Below are 22,875 nucleotides of genomic sequence, written 5' to 3'. Positions count from 1 at the left end.
ATAATTTCCAGTTTTGTCAAGCTCTGTACATCATGTAAAAATTAACTACAAATTCTGATATTATTTTATAACTGAAATATAGATTCTATAGTGTTTGTCACTCTCAAAGACAATTCTTTGGGTCCAGGAACTTAGGTTCAACTCCCTCGAAAAGTGTACAGTGAAATCATAACAAAATCACAAAAGCAAGAGTATTATCTTCTTTCCTGTTCTATCCTATTTAGGTAGTATATATTTTAAAAATGGTTGGTAGATCCAAGGAAGAATGCCTATATATTTCTGAAGTACTGTGCAAGCAACAAGAAGAATAGGGATGTTATATAAATATAGCTTAACAAGTATTTATATACCACTTTTCATGTATTTGTTATCTAAGAGACAGATAAATTTCTTAAATAAAGGCAGTACCTGAGTAGTTTTGACTATTTTGCATCTTAAAGCAGTGAAACTGGTGATATTCTCAAATCTCAAAATTTACCTATAGTGTTGAGATTGTGTTGCTGAATGGTCGTCTCACTTACTAAGTGATTATTTCCTACAGCAGACTGTGGGATTCATGTTGATTATAGTGCTTTATAGATTAAGTTCAGTCATTCAGTTAAGAACTTAATTTTGTGCCTTTTGTATGCCTGGGATAGTGGTAGTTGATGAGGCAATAGGATGAATATGTTAAGGTTTATGTCTTCATTCCAGACTTGTGCGGGAGACAGATACAAAAACATAATTATAATACAACTTGTTAAATGCAATGATAGAGATATGTACATGGATGGTTCTTAAAATTACCCTATGTTCTGAGAGTGAAATTCCTAAAATTTTAAATTCCTAAAAGCCAAAGGTTTACTATACATCAGTTACTAACTGCTCACACTTCATCTAATAACATCTATTTGGGCAATACAGTCCTTGCTGCCTTGTGTATATCATGTAACCACTCCTCCCCTCCTACACACACACATGCACATACATGCATGCACACACAAGTATTTACAGCTCTACAGGCCAAGGTGATTACCTGATCCTAAGAAACTAATCCTTTAGGCTGGGCTGTGCCAATTAGATACCTGTTGACAGGTAATCTAATGTTATAGTTGAGCCCTCCAGCTCTGGAGTCCGATGGGTCTGGATTCTAACTCCTTCACTGGTCATCTATAAGTGTACTTGCCCTGTAGGGTAGTTTTGTTAATTAAGAGAAATAATATTCATAAGCATTTAGCACAGTATTCGGCACATGGTCTCAGTAAATGTTAGTATCATTACAAGACAGAGACTCTAGCTTATCTGAGGGTGAGACTAAGGTGCAAAATCTTGTAGACTAAAGCTGATGGCTACAAGATGGGCCCTGAGCAAGAGAGAAGTCAGCTAGCAGAGAGTGTAGCTGACCTGCCCAGACCATGGGGCCACAGAGAGGTAGTAAGAATTGCAGGCTTCCCATTTTCTATAAGATACAGTTGCACTTCTTGTTCTTCGTTTCTTGGCAATTCCCTTATATACTTTCAGTAATGTCCTTTTCACTTGAGCTAATTTGACCAGGTTTCTAGTCCTTGCAACAAGTGACCTTGACTAAAACAGTTCTCAGTAAATCCTTTTTTGGTTGTTTGATACTGGTGAGAGCAAATAGTCATGTACAAGTTTTGTTCTACAAAACCTAACTATGAGGTACCAATGTGAGAACTCCAGTATCCTTTATTTTATGAATTTTATAATCTATTCTAACCAAGTAAGCAATATCAGCAGGCATAAGTAATATTCTATTCTTCTTCCTTGTATCCTTTTCTTGTTTCAGTGGTGTATCTGCCTCTTATGTCCATACTGCAAGGAAAAGAAATAATAGTTTGTTAGTACACAAAGAAAAAGCATCCTTTAGAGCCAAAATGTAACATAGTCTTATTATATTGTATATATTGTTTCCTGTTCATTGAAGCCTAAGAAGGACATTTTGGGTCATATCGTTGATTCATCCAGTTCAGAACTCTGATTTAACAGTAGTCCTCAGTGACATTTTATGGGAGATATAGTTGCCATCCATGATGTCAAGGTCTGAACATTTACATTTTTCCCCAAACATATCATTTTTGGCTTTTATCTTCTCTTGGGATATTGAGTTCTGTAAGAATTCTACCTATTGTGTAAAATGGGCTTTATTTTATTTATTCTCAAAGTACTTTTTTCAAGCACCAATGAAAGGTTCCTAATTCTGAGATTTGGTGGATACAGCTTGAACACATTATCTAAATCTGTCATGATTTTTGTGGGCTTTGAACATATCCCCTCTCAGCTTTCATCTTTTCAGATAGAAGAGAATCATCCTCTTGTCATTTGGAAGATCTCCATCCTCTTAAAAAACACTATTTCTTTTTATTCTTGAGAGGTAGTAGTTGAACTGCACAAGTTTATTTATATATAAATACAATTGTGATTTCCCCTTTTATGTATGTTCAACTTAGTAAACTATTGAATTGACTTAAAAATTACTTTGTATCCCCTCTAAAAGTTATTTCTCTGATATTTTTTAATCTTTCAGAAATTCTGCTGACATGAATAAAGTTAATTATTACAATAATCAAGGCTGAAATTTTTTCTGAAAATACAAAATACTTGTATTTATTTTGTGGTTTATTGTGGATGCCATCAGTTATTATACCCTGAATTTTGGATCATATCAACAGGATTAGATACTTCAGTTGGTTTTATAAGGTCTTTATGAATAAATTGAAATTTGTTTATTTTTATTTATCCCTAAATATACCACTTAAGAAATTAAAGGTGAAAGTATTTTTTTAAGGACAGAAGTGTTTTAGATTACAGAATATGTTTTGCTTTAATGTTTAATAGTTGAAAATAAGTATGTAAATAAATAATAGGGAGAATGGTTTACAAGTTTAATAAATCTCTTTATAATAACCTTGCTTCCTGATTCTTTGTTCTGAAGTAGGCTATTTCTTCTTCATGGAAAGCTTGTTATATCATTATTAGGAAATAAGACTGTCATAGGTTGTCTAATTCATATTTTCTCTTTACAATCAAATTGTGAAGGTATTGTTAACTCTTAACCATGAGCTTTAAATTGACTAAAAAGCACCTTAATTATTTCATACAAATAATTTAAATTTGAGGTCAGCTGTCTAGCTATTATTTTTGTTTCTTATGGGATCCAAGTGTGAACCCAAAATGACAATGAATGAAATTGTTTTGTTAAGCCATAATTCATGGCTTCTAATAGCTTTATATGGGTTACACATGATAACTGTTTGAAGTTTTTATATCCTTTACTTAGTATTAATTTCTAGATCCAGTGCACTCTGTAGAGAGAGATCTGTACCTTACACATGGGAGTTCCGTTACCTCTTCCTTTGGCTATTTAAACTCACACTTGGAGCCTGGCGCCCTCCCGCCTCTCTTTTTCATTACAGGAGGAGTCACTCTGGCTTCCTCTGAAACTTTAAGGTAATGGAGTAGGGTTGGAGTAAGACTTTAAACTCTGGAATCAGAATGTCTAAGTTCAGCTCCTATTTCTGAATGCTAGCTGGGTGGCCTTGAACAGACTGAGTTAACTTCGTCTGTAAAATGAGCACTCACCTCGTAAAGACTTTGTAGACTAATTAGGATAATGTATGGAAAATGTTTAGTGTAGTACCTAACATATAGTTGGTGTTCAGCAAATGTTAGCTCTTAATTCAAGATGCTGATAGAGAGGTGCGGTGGGGAGAGGGTGGACGCAGGAGCTGTGTTAGAAGTGGCTTATAACATGGGTGATTGACAAGGAGTAAAGCATATGGAAAGAACAGACTCTGGACCCGTCTCCCTGCCAGAATCCTTATCAGTTGAGATGAAGATAGGATTATGATAAATGGTGGCCTCTGATTTAGAGATCTACCAGGTAAGACTTTGTGGCTTATTGATAGATAACTATCTACAGGTTGAAAAATATGTTGCAGAAATAGTAGGAATCTTCTTGGCAAGGGAGTGATAGACATATTCCTTTGCAAATTCTAGTGTAGGTTCTAAAGAAGGTTGTGGTTGTGCGGTCCCTGTTTTAAGCATAAACGAAAAGTGTCATGGGAGCCATCGTGTGAAGTATCAAATCTGTACAAAGTATTATCTTTTTTAAGCAGTAATAATCAAAAGACTACTCTCCATCTCAGACTTCTCCTCTTTACCCTGTTTGCTATGTTTATCTTCCTCCTCCCTCTCCTTTCCATGCTCCATTAATTAAGGTTTCATGCCTTTTGCCTCATAGTTCTTTTTCTTTCTTTATGGGTATCCCCTGCTCTTCCTCCATTTAAACCAGAATGGGTAAAATATAGCCATTTTTTGAATAATGTCTTTATAATATTTTTCTCAGCTCTGCCACCAGAGGCTGTAGATTGTAAAGTACTAGCTCTCTTTCTAGAGATATAATACAACCCAGAAGAGGAGAAACGAGGGAGGGACAGGTGACTTATACCAGATTGGAGCCGCAGTGACAGCAGGAGCTGTGGCTTGTCATGGAAAGCCGTACCCCATTGCCCATCTTTTTTCTTCCACAGTGGAGGAGGAGGCAGCTGGGAAAGAAGACGTACTCTGCAGTCTGAGGTGGCAGCAAGAGCTAAAGATGGGCATGATGGCAGGGTGACTCTTGGAGCTGCTGGTACTTTATGGATTGGTCTAGCGTACAATGTGAGGGAGGTTTGTTGTTCCAGTCCCTATTTTAGTAGGCCAAGGTATTTGTCTGTTTTATCAGTGCTTTAGCATGGTGCCACACTTAAGTTGTCTTCTCTCCTCACATCCCACAAAAGTCTTAAGTATTTTGTTATTAGTTCCTTCTTCCAAAATGACTGTATTTTCATTTTCTTCTCTCATGGAATATCCAGAATATCTTGTTGTAGTTCTTGTATCTTAGGGTATTAGCATGGACCTTTACCCTATCATCAAGGAACCCTAATTAGGCCTTCCTGATTAACATAATTGGAAGATAACAGCATAAAAATTACAAGTAGCTGTAAATCCAACATGAAATATCACATTCCTAACTCTCCAAGTACGTGCTAACCACAGAGGCAACTATAAAATTCCCCCAAAGCAAAAGGAAATGCAGCATGCCAACTGACAGCTCTATCCAGTGAGATCCTGACAGCACACCTGCTCACTCCGTCACCTCTTGCAGGGATTCTCAAGGAATGAAAGGCTGGCATTACCATGAGGTCCTTCCTCCTGGCTATTTCTTTCAAGGAGACATGACATGTGATGAAAGAATAAGAGGAATATGAGAGTGGAATTGTGATTTTTTTTTTTTTTTTACAAGAATGGGGGAAAGAAAGGTTGGGGTTTGGCTCTTTACTAAATTTGATGAAATTAAGCCTTGTCTTTGTTTCTACTGCTTTCCATTCCTCCATTCTCTTGTTTCTTACCAATGAGAAAAGCTGTTCAAGGATTCCTTGGGATCCTTTGAGTTAGTAGGAGGTTCTAAGTTAGGAGAAAGTATTACTAAAAAACAAACAAAAAACTCCCCTAAAATCTCTAGCCATGGAGTTACAGGGCCTGTGTAATCTGAATGATCATAGAAGCTATTGGCAGCATCCCCTTTATGAGCAAGCTGTCTGTGGACTGTCTGGAACCTCTTGTAACAAAGTAACATATATGTATATAAAAGTTAAATGACTAAATTTGTTTCAGAAACATTAAGAATGACTGCAGGAAACCTTCTGTTTAGTGGTACAAAGCAAACAAATATCTTTGGTCTTTTTTCTTTTGACACTGTCCTGCTTACTTTATCCTGAACTGCATAATTCACTTAAGTTATTACATATTTTCCATTAGCTATTCTTTTAGTCCTCAATCCAGAGTCAAGTCTGTCAGAATATCTTTGAGGTCAGTGAACCATGAGTCTGGTTGCTTTTGCAAGGCATTACTGTTGCTAGTAAAAGAAGGAAGCACCTCATAAGAATGCTGCACAGTCGTTTCCACAGTGTGATATGCTAATTCTTAAGAATGTTGCTAACACTGCAGTGTGTTTCATATGATTGAATTTAGAACTTTTCACTCAATTGGTTCAAGGCTTCGAACTGGCAGTAATAACAGTCTTTTGAGTCCTTGCTTAAGTAGAGCAGTGATGGAATTCATATGGCAGGCGACAGTTGTTCATTCAAGTTCAGGAAGAGATCTGTATCAGCCGCAGTGGTTGAAAAACAAAAGGAAAGTAGCCCAGATGTTCACTTTTTAATAGTATATCTTGCCTTCATATTTTAAACGAGAACAGAGCTCAGTCATTAAATGAGGATATAAATATTAATGTCGTCATGTTAAAATCCAAAAGAACAGAGCTCACACATTTATGTGATTTTTTTTTTTTTTTTAACGGCCATCTATAAATCAAGTAAAATCAAGAAAGCTCCCCCGTGCCTCTAGAGGTCTCACCACAGCTAGTTAACTTTTGGTCTCTTACTCTTGCCTTCTCTAACAAGTCTCAGAGAGTTGAGTGAGAATTTAGTCAGTCATATTTGGCCACACAGTGGCAAAGAAAATGTAAATCCCAAAAGTCCAGATAGTCTTTGTGGATATAATTTAATCATAGAAATTCCTTGCTGTAATATGAGCAGGAAGTATTACTAGTTTAGACAACGTACTGCTATTCTGTACTTTCAGTATAGCACAGAATTTTGGTCAAGTTAGTGATGATAGAATATCAGAACTTTCAGATAATCAGAGTTGCTGTTCACTCTTTTATTGCCTATGGTAAACAGTATGAATAAGATTTGCTTTGGGTATGTATCTTATATCTCCTTATCTGGTATATTTGGGAGTATATCTTTGGCTCACTGAAATGGGGCATTTGATATATTTTTCAGAGAATATGATATTTTGGCAAGTAATCTCTTCCTGGACTAAACAATAGCCAGATTCTTGAGAACTGTTCAGCAGAACTGATCCCGGGATACAAAACTAACGTTTTTTGAGAATTACTGTGTGTCAGGCATTGTGCTCAGCTTTCTCCATGCAATATCTCATCCTCAAAATAACTTGATGAGTAAGATACTATTATTAACCCCATTTTACAGATGAGAAATGTGCTATTATCAATGCCATTTTCCAGATGAAGAAACAGGGATGAAGTTAAATATAACTTATCCAAGGTCACACAACTGTTAAGTGATAGAGGATTTGAACTCCAATTTTTATAATTCCAAAGCCCATACTCTTAATCACTGTGCACTACAGTCAAGGTACTGTATGAATAAGTATTTGTCTTACTCTGTTTTGTTTGATGTCTCTCCCTGCTCCAGCCTCAAATAGGGCCATGAATCCCAGCAGTTGACACAGTCTTTGGAATGGCTATTGGATGTGATGGCACCTAGCAGCTATAACCATTCAAGGCAACCCTTAGGTAGAGAATTAAAACCTCATTCTACTGCTCTGTACTTATTTGGAGGAAGCCAGGACCTATGTGGGTACTGAGGGAAATCTTAAGAGTCCTGAGTCCAAAAAATAGACAGCTTTTCTGGTTCAGAATCACCAAAAAGTTACTAATAACCCCCTCCTCCCACCAAGTAAATTTAAGTTCTAGATAGTGATGTCTTATTGAAGATTTTTCTCAACTGGCAACCCTATTCCAAACCTCTCTGCCTTGACAATTCTGAGCTCTATGAATTCTGTTTTTAGGAGAGTTCCCCCTCCTGAGTGCTGCTTCTCTCACAACAAGACAGTAAATACAGAAGAAATCTTATGGACTGGGACCCAAAATCTTTCTATCCTTGAAACATTTTTCATTATAGCAGAACCCATTCATTTATGGTGGATATTAAGCTTCTCAAGCCCTTTCTATTGAGTCTGTGGAAGACTAATAATTCTAATTGACTAGCTGCAGGGCTGGTGTCTCTGACTTAATGTTACATGAAATGATGACAGAGTAGTGCTTTTAAATGGGTCTCTCATGAATTGACTAGCAGGGAAGAGGGCTCTTCTAAAGATACTGGCCTGTAGCTATGGAGATCATCCCTTTCAAAGAGCTACCTGTGCTCCTGCCAGAGCTGCCCTCAGCAAATGACCTGATAAAAGAGGATTATCCACAAGAGAGGTAGTCTTGAATATGAGATAATTAATAATGACCAAATCAATTCAAGTTGAACTGGGCAGTCAGTTGTGTAATGCCCGGGCTAGTTTGCACTGGTTCTTTACAGATGAATAGTGCTGACTTATGTATGGTTTGTACATCTGAAACATTCTCTTGCTAGAAGGTTGATGCAGTGCTTTTTTTTTTTTTTTTTTTTTTTTAAAACCAACACTAAAGTCCTCTTAGAGTGGCAGGGCACTTTTGATTGGTCAACAGGGCCATACTTAAATGCTTTTAAAATGCTTTTAAAAAATTTATGTTCCAGAAAGCAGAAGGTAATACAGGTAGTAGAGTAGAATCTGATCATTAGCTGTATTACCGTTGAGAAGTTCTCTTAACCTCTCTTAGTCTGTTTCTTCTGGAAAATGAGGCAGTTTAAATAAATCTGTGTTTCCCAAATTCTGAAACCTACCACAGATTACTAAAGGTGACTTTAGGTGGCATATGTGATAATGTCAGGTGGTTTTCTGATAAAACATTAAAATGAACATTGAATCTCATACCTGAGAGAGTTATTCCTTGTTCAGCCTTTCTGATTATATCAGTATCAATTTGATATCAAGATATCTTTAATAGTTCTTTAACACTGGATAGTTGTTTGGGGATGGAGGTAGGCGGGGGCAGATACTGTGGATCATTTATTCCTCAAAAATCTCTATAGAAGCGAAGTTAATTCCATTCCTTAGAAGGGAAAAGTACAGAAGTGCTTTTTTGCTCTGTCTACCTCATTTCACCTCTACTTGGAAGGAAAGTCCTGTGTTATGCAACTGGTGAGTTAACAGGAAGAACCAAACATGTGAGGTAAAGCCCTTTCTGGCTCCTCTCGTGGTGCGGCCCGTTCTCAGAAGACACGCTCCTCCTCCACCACGTGCATAGAAGGCCTTTGTTGACAAACTCTGCTTAGGACTGGGTGGGAACTATTAGGAAACCCGTGAGACCATCAATCCAGAACACAACAGTGCGTTCTCCAATTCATCTTTATTGGTAATCAAGCTGATATTTTGATTGCCTTTTTATTCCTCTCTCTGCTTTTCATTTGGTTTCAAACTCATAGGAGATGTAAAGGGAGAGGCAATTATCACCCCTTAAAACCTCACTAATAATCTTTTTTAATATAAATCTGACTTGAGCTCAGAGCCCTTTATAAGCAATAGTATCTGTATAGAGTTTAATAACATGGTTTGTTTTTAGTGAAGTTATATTTTTAGTTACCATCTATAAAATAAATCAATTTAAGTTTTAAAAAGTGAATTTTTAAAACATTAAATAGTACAGATGGTGTATGGATATGGGGAGAATTACAAAGGTGGTACTTAAATGACTGAAGTTTAGAAAAGACTGAATAAGATTATCTCTAGGATCTCTTCCAGATTTAAATTCTTTTGAATGTGTATTCCAATAGAATAAAAAATGTTATGTGGTAAACCAAGTAAAAGAAAAGACCTTCTAACATAGCGTGTACTATGTAATTTTCTTTCATTTTGAAATGTATCATTATTGAGGAGGCTAAACTTTCATGCTATGACAGTTTTTTTCATTTATAAATATGAATACCCCTTTCTTAATAATTTACTAGGCAGCTGAGTATTGATATGTTTTGGATAGCATGTTTGTTGGTGATGATGGTTTGTTTTATTTTGTTTGTTGTTCTTTCACCAAAAGCAGTCTAGTTCTGGGTGAGGTTTTTGAACTGGAAATCTTGAAAGGCAGGAACCATGTCATCACTCTATACTCTGCCTAGTACAGAGTTTGACATAGTAGTATTCAGTAAATATTTGAACGAATGAATGAATGAATAAAAGAGTCAATAAAAATAAACTGAGTTCTGTGTCTTGAAGGTACAAGCATAGTTTTCATTTCTGAAATGAAATAGTCAATAGGGCTAGCTGTACAGAAGTTTGAGGTCTTGGGACAATTAGAAGGTAATGCTTTCACATGAGTGAAGTTTGGAGCTAGTTACATGGAACATTTAGAATAACCTTTTCAGGAAGTAAACACAAAAAGAAGGTAGCTGTACTAATTTTGCTTTTGTTTATGGTCATATATGAGAAGCTAGGATCTTTCTTTCTTTCCCTCTTTGTTTTTTATAAAAAAAGAGCTACCTTTCTTCCTTATTTTTTTCTCTCTCATACATGTACTACTTATCATCTCCACATCAGGGAAAGCACCCCAATTTTCCTTGCCTTAGGGAGACCATTAGAGCTTAATTTAAAATGCAGCTCATTCTTTCCCCACACACTCTTAGTTACAGTTTCTCATCTGATAAAGGGGCCCAACTCTTTCTTAACTGGCATGCTAGACGAACTGAAATACTGGCGGTAAATTTGTTTATTCCCATTTATTCCCTCAACAAATGTCATGTTTCAAGGGCTTTGTTCTAAGACTCCTGAAATGAGTTTTACATATCAGAGACAGAGAGAATATTAACCAGAAGTTTTTAATTCTTAGTTATACCAACTGACTTTCTAATAACTATGCAATTGGTCTGAGTGATCACATACCCAGATCATGTAATTTATTTTAAAATACTTTTCATATATGTAGAAAAACAGAGTTTAAGGACTGTGTTTCATTCTGGTGAATACATTTTAAACGTATTCTAGGTCTGTTCTCTACAAGTACATTCTTTCTTTGACAGTCCAGTGATTAACTGTGATTCTAATTTATTTTGCACAATGACAACATCTTAACTGGAGTTATTTTATATGTTCAGGTTAATACTTTTTGTTATTGAAAATTTAAGTCAGTACGTTTTATATTTGTGAAATCTTTCTGCCTGGTATCTTTGTGTTTTCTAGTTATTACTATGTGGTCTTTAGTATGTGACGTAAACTCTAAGGATGCTGGCTATCACATTTTGGTTTGTTCTCATTGCATTATAAAATTGATAGAATAGCAGTAACATTAATGGTATATAGAAGTTGGGTTTTTAAACCAATCGTCATCTACAGAAATTCTCTATCTCTGTTCTAACTTTAAATTTAAAATATCTAGGTAAACAATCAACACAGATTCTATTCATCATCATTGAGAATATAATAGGTATAATTTTGGCCAAGAAAAGAAAAAGACTTTAGAACTATCAAATTTTTTTCTTCAAAAGAGAGAGATGCTTGTCTTAAAATTGTAATCTTTAGATATCTCTAGAGTCATTGTGGTCTGTCATGAAAGTATGCAAGAGCCACTTACTATAACGGCAAGCTGGAAGTTTTGAGAACACTATGTCTAATTCAAAAACAACAGTTATAGGTTCTACATATAAGTGATATCATACAATATTTGTCCTTCTCTGAACAGCAGAAGTAACACAACATTGTAAATCAACTGTACTCCAATAAAAATTTTTAAAAAACAATTATAAAAAACAGAACCTTTGCCTAGGGAGCCATGTCCACTGGCGATATGGTTATTCTCTGATTAGATGCTTTGAGTGCTGGATACCATTCTTTTTTTTTAATCTTTATTGGATTATAATTGCTTTACAATGTGGTATTAGTTCCTGCTGTACAACAAAGTGAATCAGCTATATGTATACATATATCCCCTCCCTCTTGAGCCTCCCTCCCACCCTCCCCATCCCACCCCTCTATTACTCAGCCATAAAAAGGAACGAAATTGAGTCATTTGTAGTGATGTGGATGGACCTAGAGTCTGTCATACAGAGTGAAGTAAGTCAGAAAGAGAAAAAAAGAGTACCATATATTAACGTATATATATGGAATCTGGAAAAATGGATACCATTCTTATCTGGGGTATGAGGTGTTGATATGGCAGCACATTATGATAGAAAAGAAAAGGCCATGAACTTGAGGGGCAGACCAACCTGAATGCGAAATTCAGCTCTGTCACTTTTACTCTGGTATCTAGGGCAAGTTACTTAACTTCCTCTGTAAAATGAAAATTATAATACTTCTTTAGAGTTTCTGTGAAGATAAAAGCACCCAGAGTGAGTTCTTGTCAAATGGTAGTTGTACAAGGAATACAATGTGGTGATGATATGTTTTGATATTCCCTCAGGTGAAGTAAAGGACAAAAATGTTCAGGTGGTTGAGCTCCCCATTGTAGACAGTCTTCATCCTCGTCCTCCATATTTACCCCTGGCTGTACCAGAAGACCTTGCAGATCGACTTGTACGAGTCCATGGTGATCCTGCAGTGTGGTGGGTGTCCCAGTTTGTCAAATACTTGATCCGCCCACAACCTTGGCTGGAAAAAGAAATAGAAGAGGCCACCAAGAAGCTAGGCTTCAAACATCCAGTTATTGGGTAAGAACCTGATTTGTTCCTCCTAAAAGTGCTATGTAGTAGCAGGGATACATACCTTTACAATACAGTGAGAACTTTACAAGATATAGTGTAATTTTCATAGCCCCACCCAAAAACAGAGGTTCCAGAGTTCACCTTAGGCCACAGGGAGATTATTCTTCCTTTGTTCATTTAGAACAGCTGAGTCATCATAATTTAGTCACCCTTAATCATTTGTTCATTTATTCATTCAACAAATATATAAAACCATATTTCTGAAATTATCAGTCTCTCCTGGGGAAACCAGCAAAATCTTATTTTGTTGGGAGTATTTTAGATGCTATACATGACTCCTGCCTTACTCTAACAGGGCTACGAGATGAAGCTCTCATATTTATAGCTTCTCTACTGCACCTTATTCTTAGATTTCATTAATTGCCACTGGTGATTATTTTGCATTTTTGATGTTCTGTTTTCTTTTTTGTTTTGAAAGCTACTTTGAGAATAAAGATATCATTAGTAATGTAAGATAATGTTAAAATTATTGTTTAAAGTTATCTCTTGGCCCACTTGGGAGTTATCATGTATATATGTACAGTCTCATGCTTATGTTAAGGGAGATATATCAGGAAATCCTGGAAGCAAAAAAAAATCCAAAAGAGCATCTTTGTTCACAAGCATGTGCTCCTATACCCATACATAAAAAGTTATGGAGTAAGGAGTTTTCCTGGGTCCTGATGCCAGATTTCACACGATGGGAAATGTTCTTTGCCTAATGGAAAGAATACTAGACTGAGAGTTAAGTGACCTCAGTAATATTCCTGGCTTTTCCCTAATTCTGGGCCACGTTACTTAATAATAGTATTATTGAGCTTTGATTTTTTTTCCATCTGTAAAATAGGGAAGGCAATACCTGCCCTAAAAATGATGATGTGATAATATAAGGATGAAAAAGGATTTTAGTTCTGTGGGAAAAAATGCACTGTAAAATATTATTACCTTTCAGAGAGACTGATGATGCTTAAGTAATTCCTGAAAATAGATTTGTAGGCTAGACTATGGCGTTCTGCAGCTTCTATTGTTTGTAATAAAGTCAGCTATTGATTAATATTGATACATGTGTTGATTCATTCACTTATCTGCAGAATATTTATTGAATACTTGCTACTGTGGGGGACAGAGGTTAAATTTTTTTTAATGGCTCCTTCTAACTCATCACAGTCCATGGGAAAAGAGACTTACACAACTAGCATTATATGAGTAGAATGTGATAAATGCCCTGAGAGAAAGCATAAAAAGTTTTATGAGAGGTCGAGGGAGGGGAAATGTACTTCCATTTCCCAAGAAAGGACCAAGAAAGGCTTCATAGCTGCAGTGTTTGAACAGGATCTTGGAAGATGGAGAACGATACACTATAGTAGTTACATTACCAAAATAACTTCAACTGCATTATCTCATTGATCCTGTAACACAAGCCTGTGATGTGGGCAGAGATAACCATTTTACAAGTGAGGAAACTAAGGAAAGAAAATCTCTCCCCAAAGTTCCAGAGTTTATAAAGGCAAATCCAGGACTTACACCTGCTTAACTTTGTTTGGATTTCCTATAGTTTTACATACCAGAAAACTACCCTTATTAATTTTTCATGGAGTATCCACCACATTGAGAATTGGCCAAATATAGAAACTTGAAGTACCGCAGACAGCTAAGTTGTTTGCACACTTAGGTAGTGTGCTGTAATGAAAGAGGGGTGCATTAGAGTTCAAGAATGTGGGGGTCCAATCTAGCTTCCACCACTAACAAGTTATGTGACTTTGGACAACTTACTTGGTCACTCTGGGCCTTCATTAATTGTCACTCTTTTTTCATTTATTAAAACAAAACAAAAGAAAATGCTAGGTTAGATAGTAGTATCTAAGGTTTCTACTTACACAATACTAAACAGTTAGATTTTTGTGTCTACCCATCATCCATTCATTTATTCATTCATTCATTTGTTGTGTTTGGTGCAATTGGGAATAAATAAAATCAGATTCCTTGCCCTGGAGGAGCTTTGATAGATAGTGAAAATCAGCCAAGTACACAAATAACTTTTACTTTTGTAAAGACTGGGTTAAAATGTATGTGAAAGAAACCAGCCTCCCTTTGCCTTATATTGTCATTTTGTTCCCTGAAATGTCTTCAGAGACATCAGTTTCTTTAACTGTCAGATGAAAGAGTTACATTAAATCAAATGACTTCTAATATCCTTCACAGGTCTAACATTCTGATTCTTCCATAAAAATTCCATTAAGGTCCTCTCAAATTATTGGTCCAGGCCTAATTTCAGGAATACTTGGAAAATTGACAAAATTGCTTAGTAGTACTCTGCCACTATGTCAAATGTTCCTCTTCCTTTGATTTTTCCTTCTTGTTATAGCTCTCCTTTGTTTTTATCTTTATTTTCGTATCTCCCACCCCATTTCTTCCCTGTGTCTTAGTCTTCATATGTATAGAAGTTACTGACCCCCGTTCTAAGTAGTAGAGCTAAAACAAGAACACGGTAAAATCAGAGTTTTAAATACTGTTTCTTCTCATGAAACTTTTCATTGAAATTCAGTGGAATTGTTCTTTCTGCCCCATCTCATCTCCATAGAGCACAGTGAACAATTCCAAATTTCCTGAGAGAACCAGTGACTAAGAAGAACGTGGGAAGGAAAAAATGATATGATAGGTATTCATACGATAGTATTCACAACTGGACTATCACCTGAAATGCAAAGGAAAGAACAGCCACGAAGATGTCAGAGTAACTACAGTGAAGTTAAATCCTCACTCCAGATTCATAATAAAAAGCTGGTCCTAGGCTTGACTTAAGACATGCCCACATATTGTGACCTAAAGGAAACAAATCTACCTTTTTTCTTTTCCAACATATGAATAGTGGTTTAGTAATTTGGGAAGAGGGGAGATGTGGGAAGGGCAAATTTAAGGAGTGTTTTAACTTATGAAAACAAACTCTGACTATTATTCCTGTTTTCATTAAAATACTGTTGGAAGTCAATGCCTTATTCAGTGCAGGACAATGTAAATCTGTGTCCCCAGTTTTACAGTTTTGGAGCTTTTCTTAAATAGGACAGATGAGATCAGTATCTGCTTGTGTTTGATAGAGTAAAAAGCAGGGAAAGGAAATTCATTGTGCCTACAACAAAAAGACTGGCATGGCTCCATGAACTTAAAATAGTAAGAACTCTTAAAAGGTTTGCCTTGCCTTGATTGTGCTATAGGAAGAATCCATACAGGTCTGTGTTTTCCTTGCACAACTTTAAATTCAACAAGCTGGCATTACAGTGACAATACAGGATAAAATGAAGAAAAAGAAAACTTGGCACCAAAACATTACAAATGATATATTTAATGTTCTGTAATAGCAACTGTGAATCTTGGCATCCTTTATTGTCAAATATATTAAAAATTATATCCAGTTTTTTCTGGAAGGCTAGTTGGTATTTGCTGCCTTATATGCGGTCTAATTCTGGAATCTCCCATTTATTCCTGATTATGCCAATGACTTTCTCTTTATAAGAAAGCATTCTTCAAAGACTTAACTTATTTTTTCTAATTCCCCTTGTATTAATATGCAAATATATTTAGAATATATGTGTTTGAATTTTTTAAAATATTGGTTTTATTTTTTCTAATGGTGAAAATGAAAGAAAAATTGGTTTAAAATGTCCATAACACCACCATGAATAGGGGTATAAAGCTGAGTACCCTAAAAGTACTCAGTGGATCAGAACATTATCAACAGAATCTGACTTTCTCCCTCTGCCCCCGCAGAGTCCATGTCAGACGCACAGACAAAGTGGGAACAGAAGCAGCCTTCCACCCCATTGAGGAATACATGGTACACGTTGAAGAACATTTTCAGCTTCTTGCTCGCAGAATGCAAGTGGATAAAAAAAGAGTATATTTGGCCACAGATGACCCTTCTTTATTAAAGGAGGCAAAAACAAAGTAAGTTAGATGAACTAATGATTCTAGAGTGAACCATCTCTTTTCAGTTGAAAGGAATCCTTAATTCCCATGACTTGTGATTCTTGTCACAATGAATGTTATTACTGATAGTTGGGGGTTTTAAATTCAAACAACTGTGTACTTGTGCAACTGCTGTTATGATCAAAGCATATGTGAGGTGCCAGCAAGGTGTAGATTTCATTCTGAAACCCCTTCTCTTGACTTGTAGGCAGCAGTCATCTCATTATATACTAACATGACCTTTGTGTGCTTGGAAGGGAGAGAGCAAGCTTTCTGGTGTCTCTTCTTGTAAGGAAGGGCACTAATTCCATCATGAGGGTCCTACCCTCATGACCTTATTTAACCCTAAGTACCTCCCAAAGGCCCCACCTCCAAATATTATCACATTAAGGGTTAGGGCTTAAACATATGAATTCTGGGGGGACACAAACATTTAGTCCATAATACTGACAAACTCACAAGACTGTTAGCAATAAAACATACCAGGTGCTTGCCCTTTTGCTCTTACTATCTTCACCAACAATCACAGGCAACTGAAACCATGTGTAAGATAAAAGTTTTCATCTTATAAAAATTTCTGGAATTTGGAAATTATATTTTTTTAAAAGGCAAAGAATTAAAAGATGAGTTTTGTAAGTGAAATTATAAGAACTGCCAGCTTGTACTGAGCTGTATTGAGCCCGCCTGCCTGTATTTCAGGCACTGTGCTAGGTGGTGGGGATTCCATGATAAGCAAGACACTCTCTGCTCTCAAGGAATTCCCAATCTAGTAGGGGAATGGACGGTTACAATACAGTATGAGTAGTGCTACTATAGAGTAATACCATCTACTCCAGAAATCATCCCTGAATCCTTGACTAAGTGGTCCTCCTCTGTGCATTCCTCTTAGTATTTAGCACTTGCTTGCTTCTCTCTCCCTCACTAGGTTATAAGCACTTTAGAAACTATACCTAGTTCTAGTAAGTGCCCAGTAAGTATTGAATTATGTTCATTTCAGTCCTATCTGTTTGAAAACATTTTGTTAGCAATTCTCATTTGACCTTTTTGACTTTTAATTAATTTATTTCTCAATCCCTCTTTTATGTCACAAATGGGGGTTGGGAAGAAAAACAAATCTAGAATGAATACTATAATGCAGGTATTTATCCATATCATTGGATAATCATTTAAACCCTATTTCTACCTCGTAAGAATCTAAATTAACCTGATATAAATTGGTTTTTCTTTAAGGCTCCCTCTATTGATTATACACACAGACACTCTCTCTCTCTCTCTCTCACACACACACACACATGCAGGCGTGCATGTGCACAGACAAACAAAAGACCAAGAAATTCATCAGCCAAATATAAGCCAAGTTATATGGTTATAATTCTTGTTTAAGTATAAGAATTAGGGATTAAATGAACATTTGGACATAAAACAAGAAAAAATTTTCACAGATATTTTTCTAGTTTGATATACAGACCTATTAGAGAGAAACAAAGTAGAAATAGTTCATCTTAGTCCTTCATTTTAAAATATCAGACTGAATTTGTAGCTTAGTTGAAAAAATGTTAAAATATTACTTTATTTACTCTTTTACTTGTTCTTGAATGCATCATAAGTTTTTCCCTTGATTGGCAAAATAATTCATGCTCATTAGAAAATATGGAGTTGGTAAATATACAAGCAAGGAAAAAATATTACCCACAGTCTCATTACTCAGTGGCAACAACTATTTAAATATCAACATATTCCCTTCAGTCATTTATGTAGTTATACATTTTTGTAGTTGATCATATTCTATATAATTTGAACTCTTGTTTTACTTAATATAGCACTAGATCCCTTTTCCCAGGTTGCTAAAAAAAGTCAGTGTAAATCTCTTTTTTTAGTGACTACATATCCACTGAATGGAAATGCCGTTGCTTGCTTGACCATTCTCTTAATATTTGACAGGTTATTTCCGATTTCCAGTGCTATGAGGTATGCCTGAAAATTATCCATATTATTTCCTTAATCTAGATTTCTGGACTTGGAAGTATTTAGATAAAAGGATATGAATATTTTACAGCTGTGATCCATAGCACAGCATGATATTTTTACACCAAGCAACCCTTATAGTACAGATGGCAGTAGTATCTACTTGGATTGTGGGAATAGTAAAACTTGATTTTTTCTTTTGTGTGTGTGTGTGTGTGTGTGTGTGGTCAGAAGCTAGTAACTCCTCTCCCCATGGTAGTCCAGGCAGCATTTTTCTCCATATTCTGTTATAAATGTAGCAATAGCATTTTGTGCATATTTTTTTCCTCTTTGGAAATTCTTTGGTTTTCTAAGTCATTTTAAGGATTTTCTCGGGAATTTAAATACCGTTTCTCTCCTTCATTATTTTACTTAAATGTTTTTTCCACTCTGAATTAATTCTGCTTTTGACCTCTCAGGATTGGTTTTGATACCTAAGCAAATCATAAAACTTCTGTTATTGTTTTAGGAGACCAAAGCATGAATTAATTTTTCAACAAGGTATATAGAATCCAAGGTGATTATAAGACTTTTCTGCTTCAAGAGGGTGAAGAGATGGAGAATTAAACTTAAATGAGGCATAGTATTCGTACAGTTAGAGAAGAAACCATTTTTCTGACTAGCTTATTCTTTGTAAAAGGGGTCAAGATTAGCTTATATATGTGGCTCCAGTAGTTAATGCTTTGTTGCTTAGTATTACACCTCAGGTCTCTCTAGATTAAGACTGAGTTCATTCACGAGATTTTAGCACCAGCATCCTAGTGACTGTGACCGCTGCTGATAATGTGGAGATCTCTCTCTTAGGTAATTCACTGTTAGAGTGTTTAAATCACAGAATCTTTGGCAGTCAAAGAAGTAAGAACTATTAAAGTTGTCTATCCAGCATTGTATTCTAAGATGTGGAGACTGGGGTTAGGAGTGAAACAGGAGAAAAAACAAGCCATTAAAAATCTCTCAGATTTACATATTTAGTTTGCTCTTTATCAAAAATGCTGGACAAGCTCTTCCTAAAATTAGGTTCATTTAAATGAATAGAGGTAAGAGAAATTTGTTTAAAAGTTACTATAAAGCATTTGATTGCCATGTGAAATGAAGAATCAGCAATAGTGGTAAAGTTCTTCACTGTTTTTTTGAACTACATCTAATATGCTAGACAGTTACAGGGCATTAGGAATACACAAAGAAATAAAAGATAATATGTGGCTCCTTATCTCAGGGCGTATCCAACTGGTAGGCCATATACGGGTAACAAATAATCAGTGTCATTATATAATTGTCCTGAAGGAGTTGTATACTAGGTAGTGAAGTCAAGAAGAGGAGTATCCCCCTCAGTCTGGAGAAAGACCTCACAAAAGAAAATTTGATGTTAGTTTATAATTTCAAGTTACACCTTTGTGGGTGATATAAAAATAAATTTTTGCAAGATGGAAGAAGAAAAATATATATTTTTTAATCATTGCCAATCTCTGCAACCTCACAGTGGAAGACTTCTGCTGGCATACTTGTAGGCGTAAGACAAGAAAGAAGCATGTTTGTGTGGAAAGTTTCATGCTCATTATTGGAAGTACAAAATCTCCTTCCCTCATTATTCACTTTGTTTCTGTTTTTCAACACTCAGTATCCTTCATCAAGCTATCTTTTGCATATAGAGATAAGGCCTGAGGAACTTAGGTGACCTTTTGGTTTGGTCCAAGGAAAAGGCCTTTAAGTTAGGAAGGGCATAATGTTCACGTCACTTCTCAGTAAAAGGATCCCTCTTGTGTTTGTTTCACTGAGCGCCCAAACCTTGCTGACAGAATTAGTCTTTATTCTAGGATAAAACCTGTACTGGTGTGTTTTAACGATTTCCCCCCTCCTCCACCCTCCAGCCTTTTCATATTTATTTGTTTCTGTTTCTGCCCCATGACTGGATCTGCATCTTCACAGGAATCACATTAAAAGTTTTTTTGGTGGTTTTCTTTTCAGAACAAATGTAACATTTCCTTCATCTCCCTGATTCAAAGTTGAGGAGGGCAAAATGTCAAAAATAATGAGGCCAAATGGATCTGAACACTGAATACCAGTCACTGAAACAGTGCTCAGAGACTTTTTCTTCACAGTCATTACGAGAGGCTATGAGAGAAAACGCCTTGGAGGTTGTGGAATGAAGAGAAATCTGAAGCAGCTGTTAGGGAATTAGGAAAACATCCCAGACATAGGTAGCACTCACTTGTTCATGTATTCATCCACATAGCATTGTGTGGAGTGCTAGATGCTGTGATGCAAAGGAAAATAAGGCATAGTCCTAACCTTTGGGAAATACTGTGTGGGAAGAAGACATGTAAGCTGACTTCTGCTGCCTCAGGGCTTATAAATAGGAACTATTATTCTTTCAACAAATATTTATTGACCTTGTATTATATTCCAGATTCTCTTCTAGGTGCTGAGAATAGTAGAGTGAACAAAGCAGATGAAATACCTCTCTTTATAGAGCTTACATTCTAGTTAGGGATGATGGAGGTGGGGAATGAATGCAGACAGTAAATAAACAGTAAGTATATATTATGTTCAGTGATAGTAAGAGCCATGGAGAAAAATTAAGCAAATAAAAGGGATAGGGATTGCCAAACTCCTCACTAATAAGGCAGCATTTGAGCAGAGATCTAAGAGGGAAGTAAGAGATAAAACCAGGGGAATATCTGGGGAAAGAATGTTTAACAATCACAACTAATGATTTATTGAGCATTTACTACGTGTCAGATACTCTTCTAAGCACTTTACATTGCTTAATTTATTTAATTCTTAAAAAATTATATAAAGTAGGTACAATGACTATCCCCTTTGCATGTAACTTCTGAAAGTTTACAACTTAACTCTGATCTGTCTCATGCACTGAGAAAATTTATTCACTCTATACTAGAGTATAATTAAACCTCTAATTCAGAGTAGAATCATTTGAACATATAGTAGACTTTTTAAAGACATCCTGTTTTAATATTTTTTAACACATATCTTCTCAGGACTGCCACAATATTAGTTGGTAGACATCTACAAGGAATTTGCTTTCATAAATTTATTACAATGGTTTTCTGTCACCGTTATTTGTTAAGATGGTGCTTATGGGGGTTAAGGGAGACAAGTCTCAGTTATCACAAATTCTAAACTAAAAATTTAAATGAAGTTTAATCATGATGTTTATATTCTAAAGGAAAAGCTCAGTGACCAAATTTGAAAGCAGGTTGGAGCCTCCTAGAGAGGCAGGAGGCAACTGGGACTCCCCCTGGGGACACATATACTGGCAGCAGCCAGTGGGGAGCTCATTCTACCACAGGGACCCTGGTGCTGGCAAACAACATTTTGGAGTCCTCCTTCTAACCTATTAGAACCAGGGGCTTACATGCCCACTAGTTGATCAGCACCAGTACTGGGATCCCCAACCCCCACAGCCAGCCATGCTAGGACCCAGCACTGCCCACCAGCAACACAAGACCAACCTTAGGACTTGCGGGCCTGCAACCAGGCACACCAGGACCCAGCCCAAGCCACCAGTGGGCTGGCACCAGCCCTGGGACTTCCCAGGCCGTGTAGCCAGCTGTGTCAGGACCCAGACCCACCTACCAGCAGCTAGCAGCCTCCACATGAGGCAGGGCCTGGCAGCCAACCAGGCTGGGAACTAGCCCTACCTACCAGCATGCCCACAACAGTTGACCCCACCACAACAGAAGTACCCACTCAGCCCACATACAAGGCACCCTTAGATTATATAGCTCTGGTGACCAGAGGGGAGTATGTAGCTGGGCCCCATAGGACATCTCCTACATAAGGTCACTTCTCCAAGAACGAGAAACATAACTGACTTGCCTAATATATACAAATAAACACAGAGAATTAGGCAAAATGAGGTGACAAAGGAACGTGTTTCAAATGAAGGAACAAACCCCAGAAGAAGAGCTAAGCAAAGTGGAGATGAGCAATCTACCCAATAAAGAGTTCAAGGTAATGATCATAAAGATGCTGAATGAACTCAGGAGAAGAATTGATGAACACAGTGGCAGACTTAACAAAGAGTTAGAAAGGGTAAAGAAGAACCACACAGAGCTGAAGAATGCAATAAGTGAAGTAAAAAATACACTAGAAGGAATCAACAGTAGATTAAGTGATACAGAAGAACAGATCAACAAACTGGAAGACAGAGTAGTGGAAATCACCCAAGCTGAACAAAAAAAAAGAGAAGAATTTAAAAAGTGAGGACAGTTTAAGAGACCTCTGGGACAACAATAGCATACCAACATTTACATTATAGGGATCTCATAGGGAAAAGAGAGAGAGAAAGGGGCAGGGAACTTATTTAAAACAAGAATAGCCAAAAATTTCCCTAACCTGGGAAAGGAAACAGACATCCAGGTCCAGGAAGCACAGAAAGTTCCGGACAAGATCAACCCAAAGAGGTCTACACCAAGACACATTGTAATTAAAATGACAAAAAATAAAGAGAGAATCTTAAAAGCAGCAAGAGAAAAGCAACTAGTTATGTACAAGGAAA

At 36.5% G+C, this 22,875-nt stretch overlaps 1 protein-coding gene across 5 annotated transcripts in view; it reads left to right on the top strand.

Annotated features, from left to right (window-relative positions):
* The window catches only part of FUT8 (fucosyltransferase 8), a 311,319-nt gene that overhangs the window by 276,314 nt on the left and 12,130 nt on the right, over positions 1–22,875 (top strand). For all 5 annotated transcript variants that reach the window (XM_082451693.1, XM_082451690.1, XM_082451691.1 and 2 more), the window contains 2 exons: positions 12,107–12,353; positions 16,152–16,328. In XM_082451693.1, the coding sequence (XP_082307819.1) occupies positions 12,107–12,353; positions 16,152–16,328 (424 nt within the window). The remainder of the gene's footprint in view (positions 1–12,106; positions 12,354–16,151; positions 16,329–22,875) is intronic.

Source organism: Balaenoptera physalus (genome assembly GCF_965194825.1).
Source record: "Balaenoptera physalus genome assembly, chromosome: 2".
Taxonomy (NCBI): domain Eukaryota; kingdom Metazoa; phylum Chordata; class Mammalia; order Artiodactyla; family Balaenopteridae; genus Balaenoptera; species Balaenoptera physalus.
Note: the sequence above shows the minus strand (reverse complement) of the source record. Positions and strands in the feature narration are given on the sequence as shown.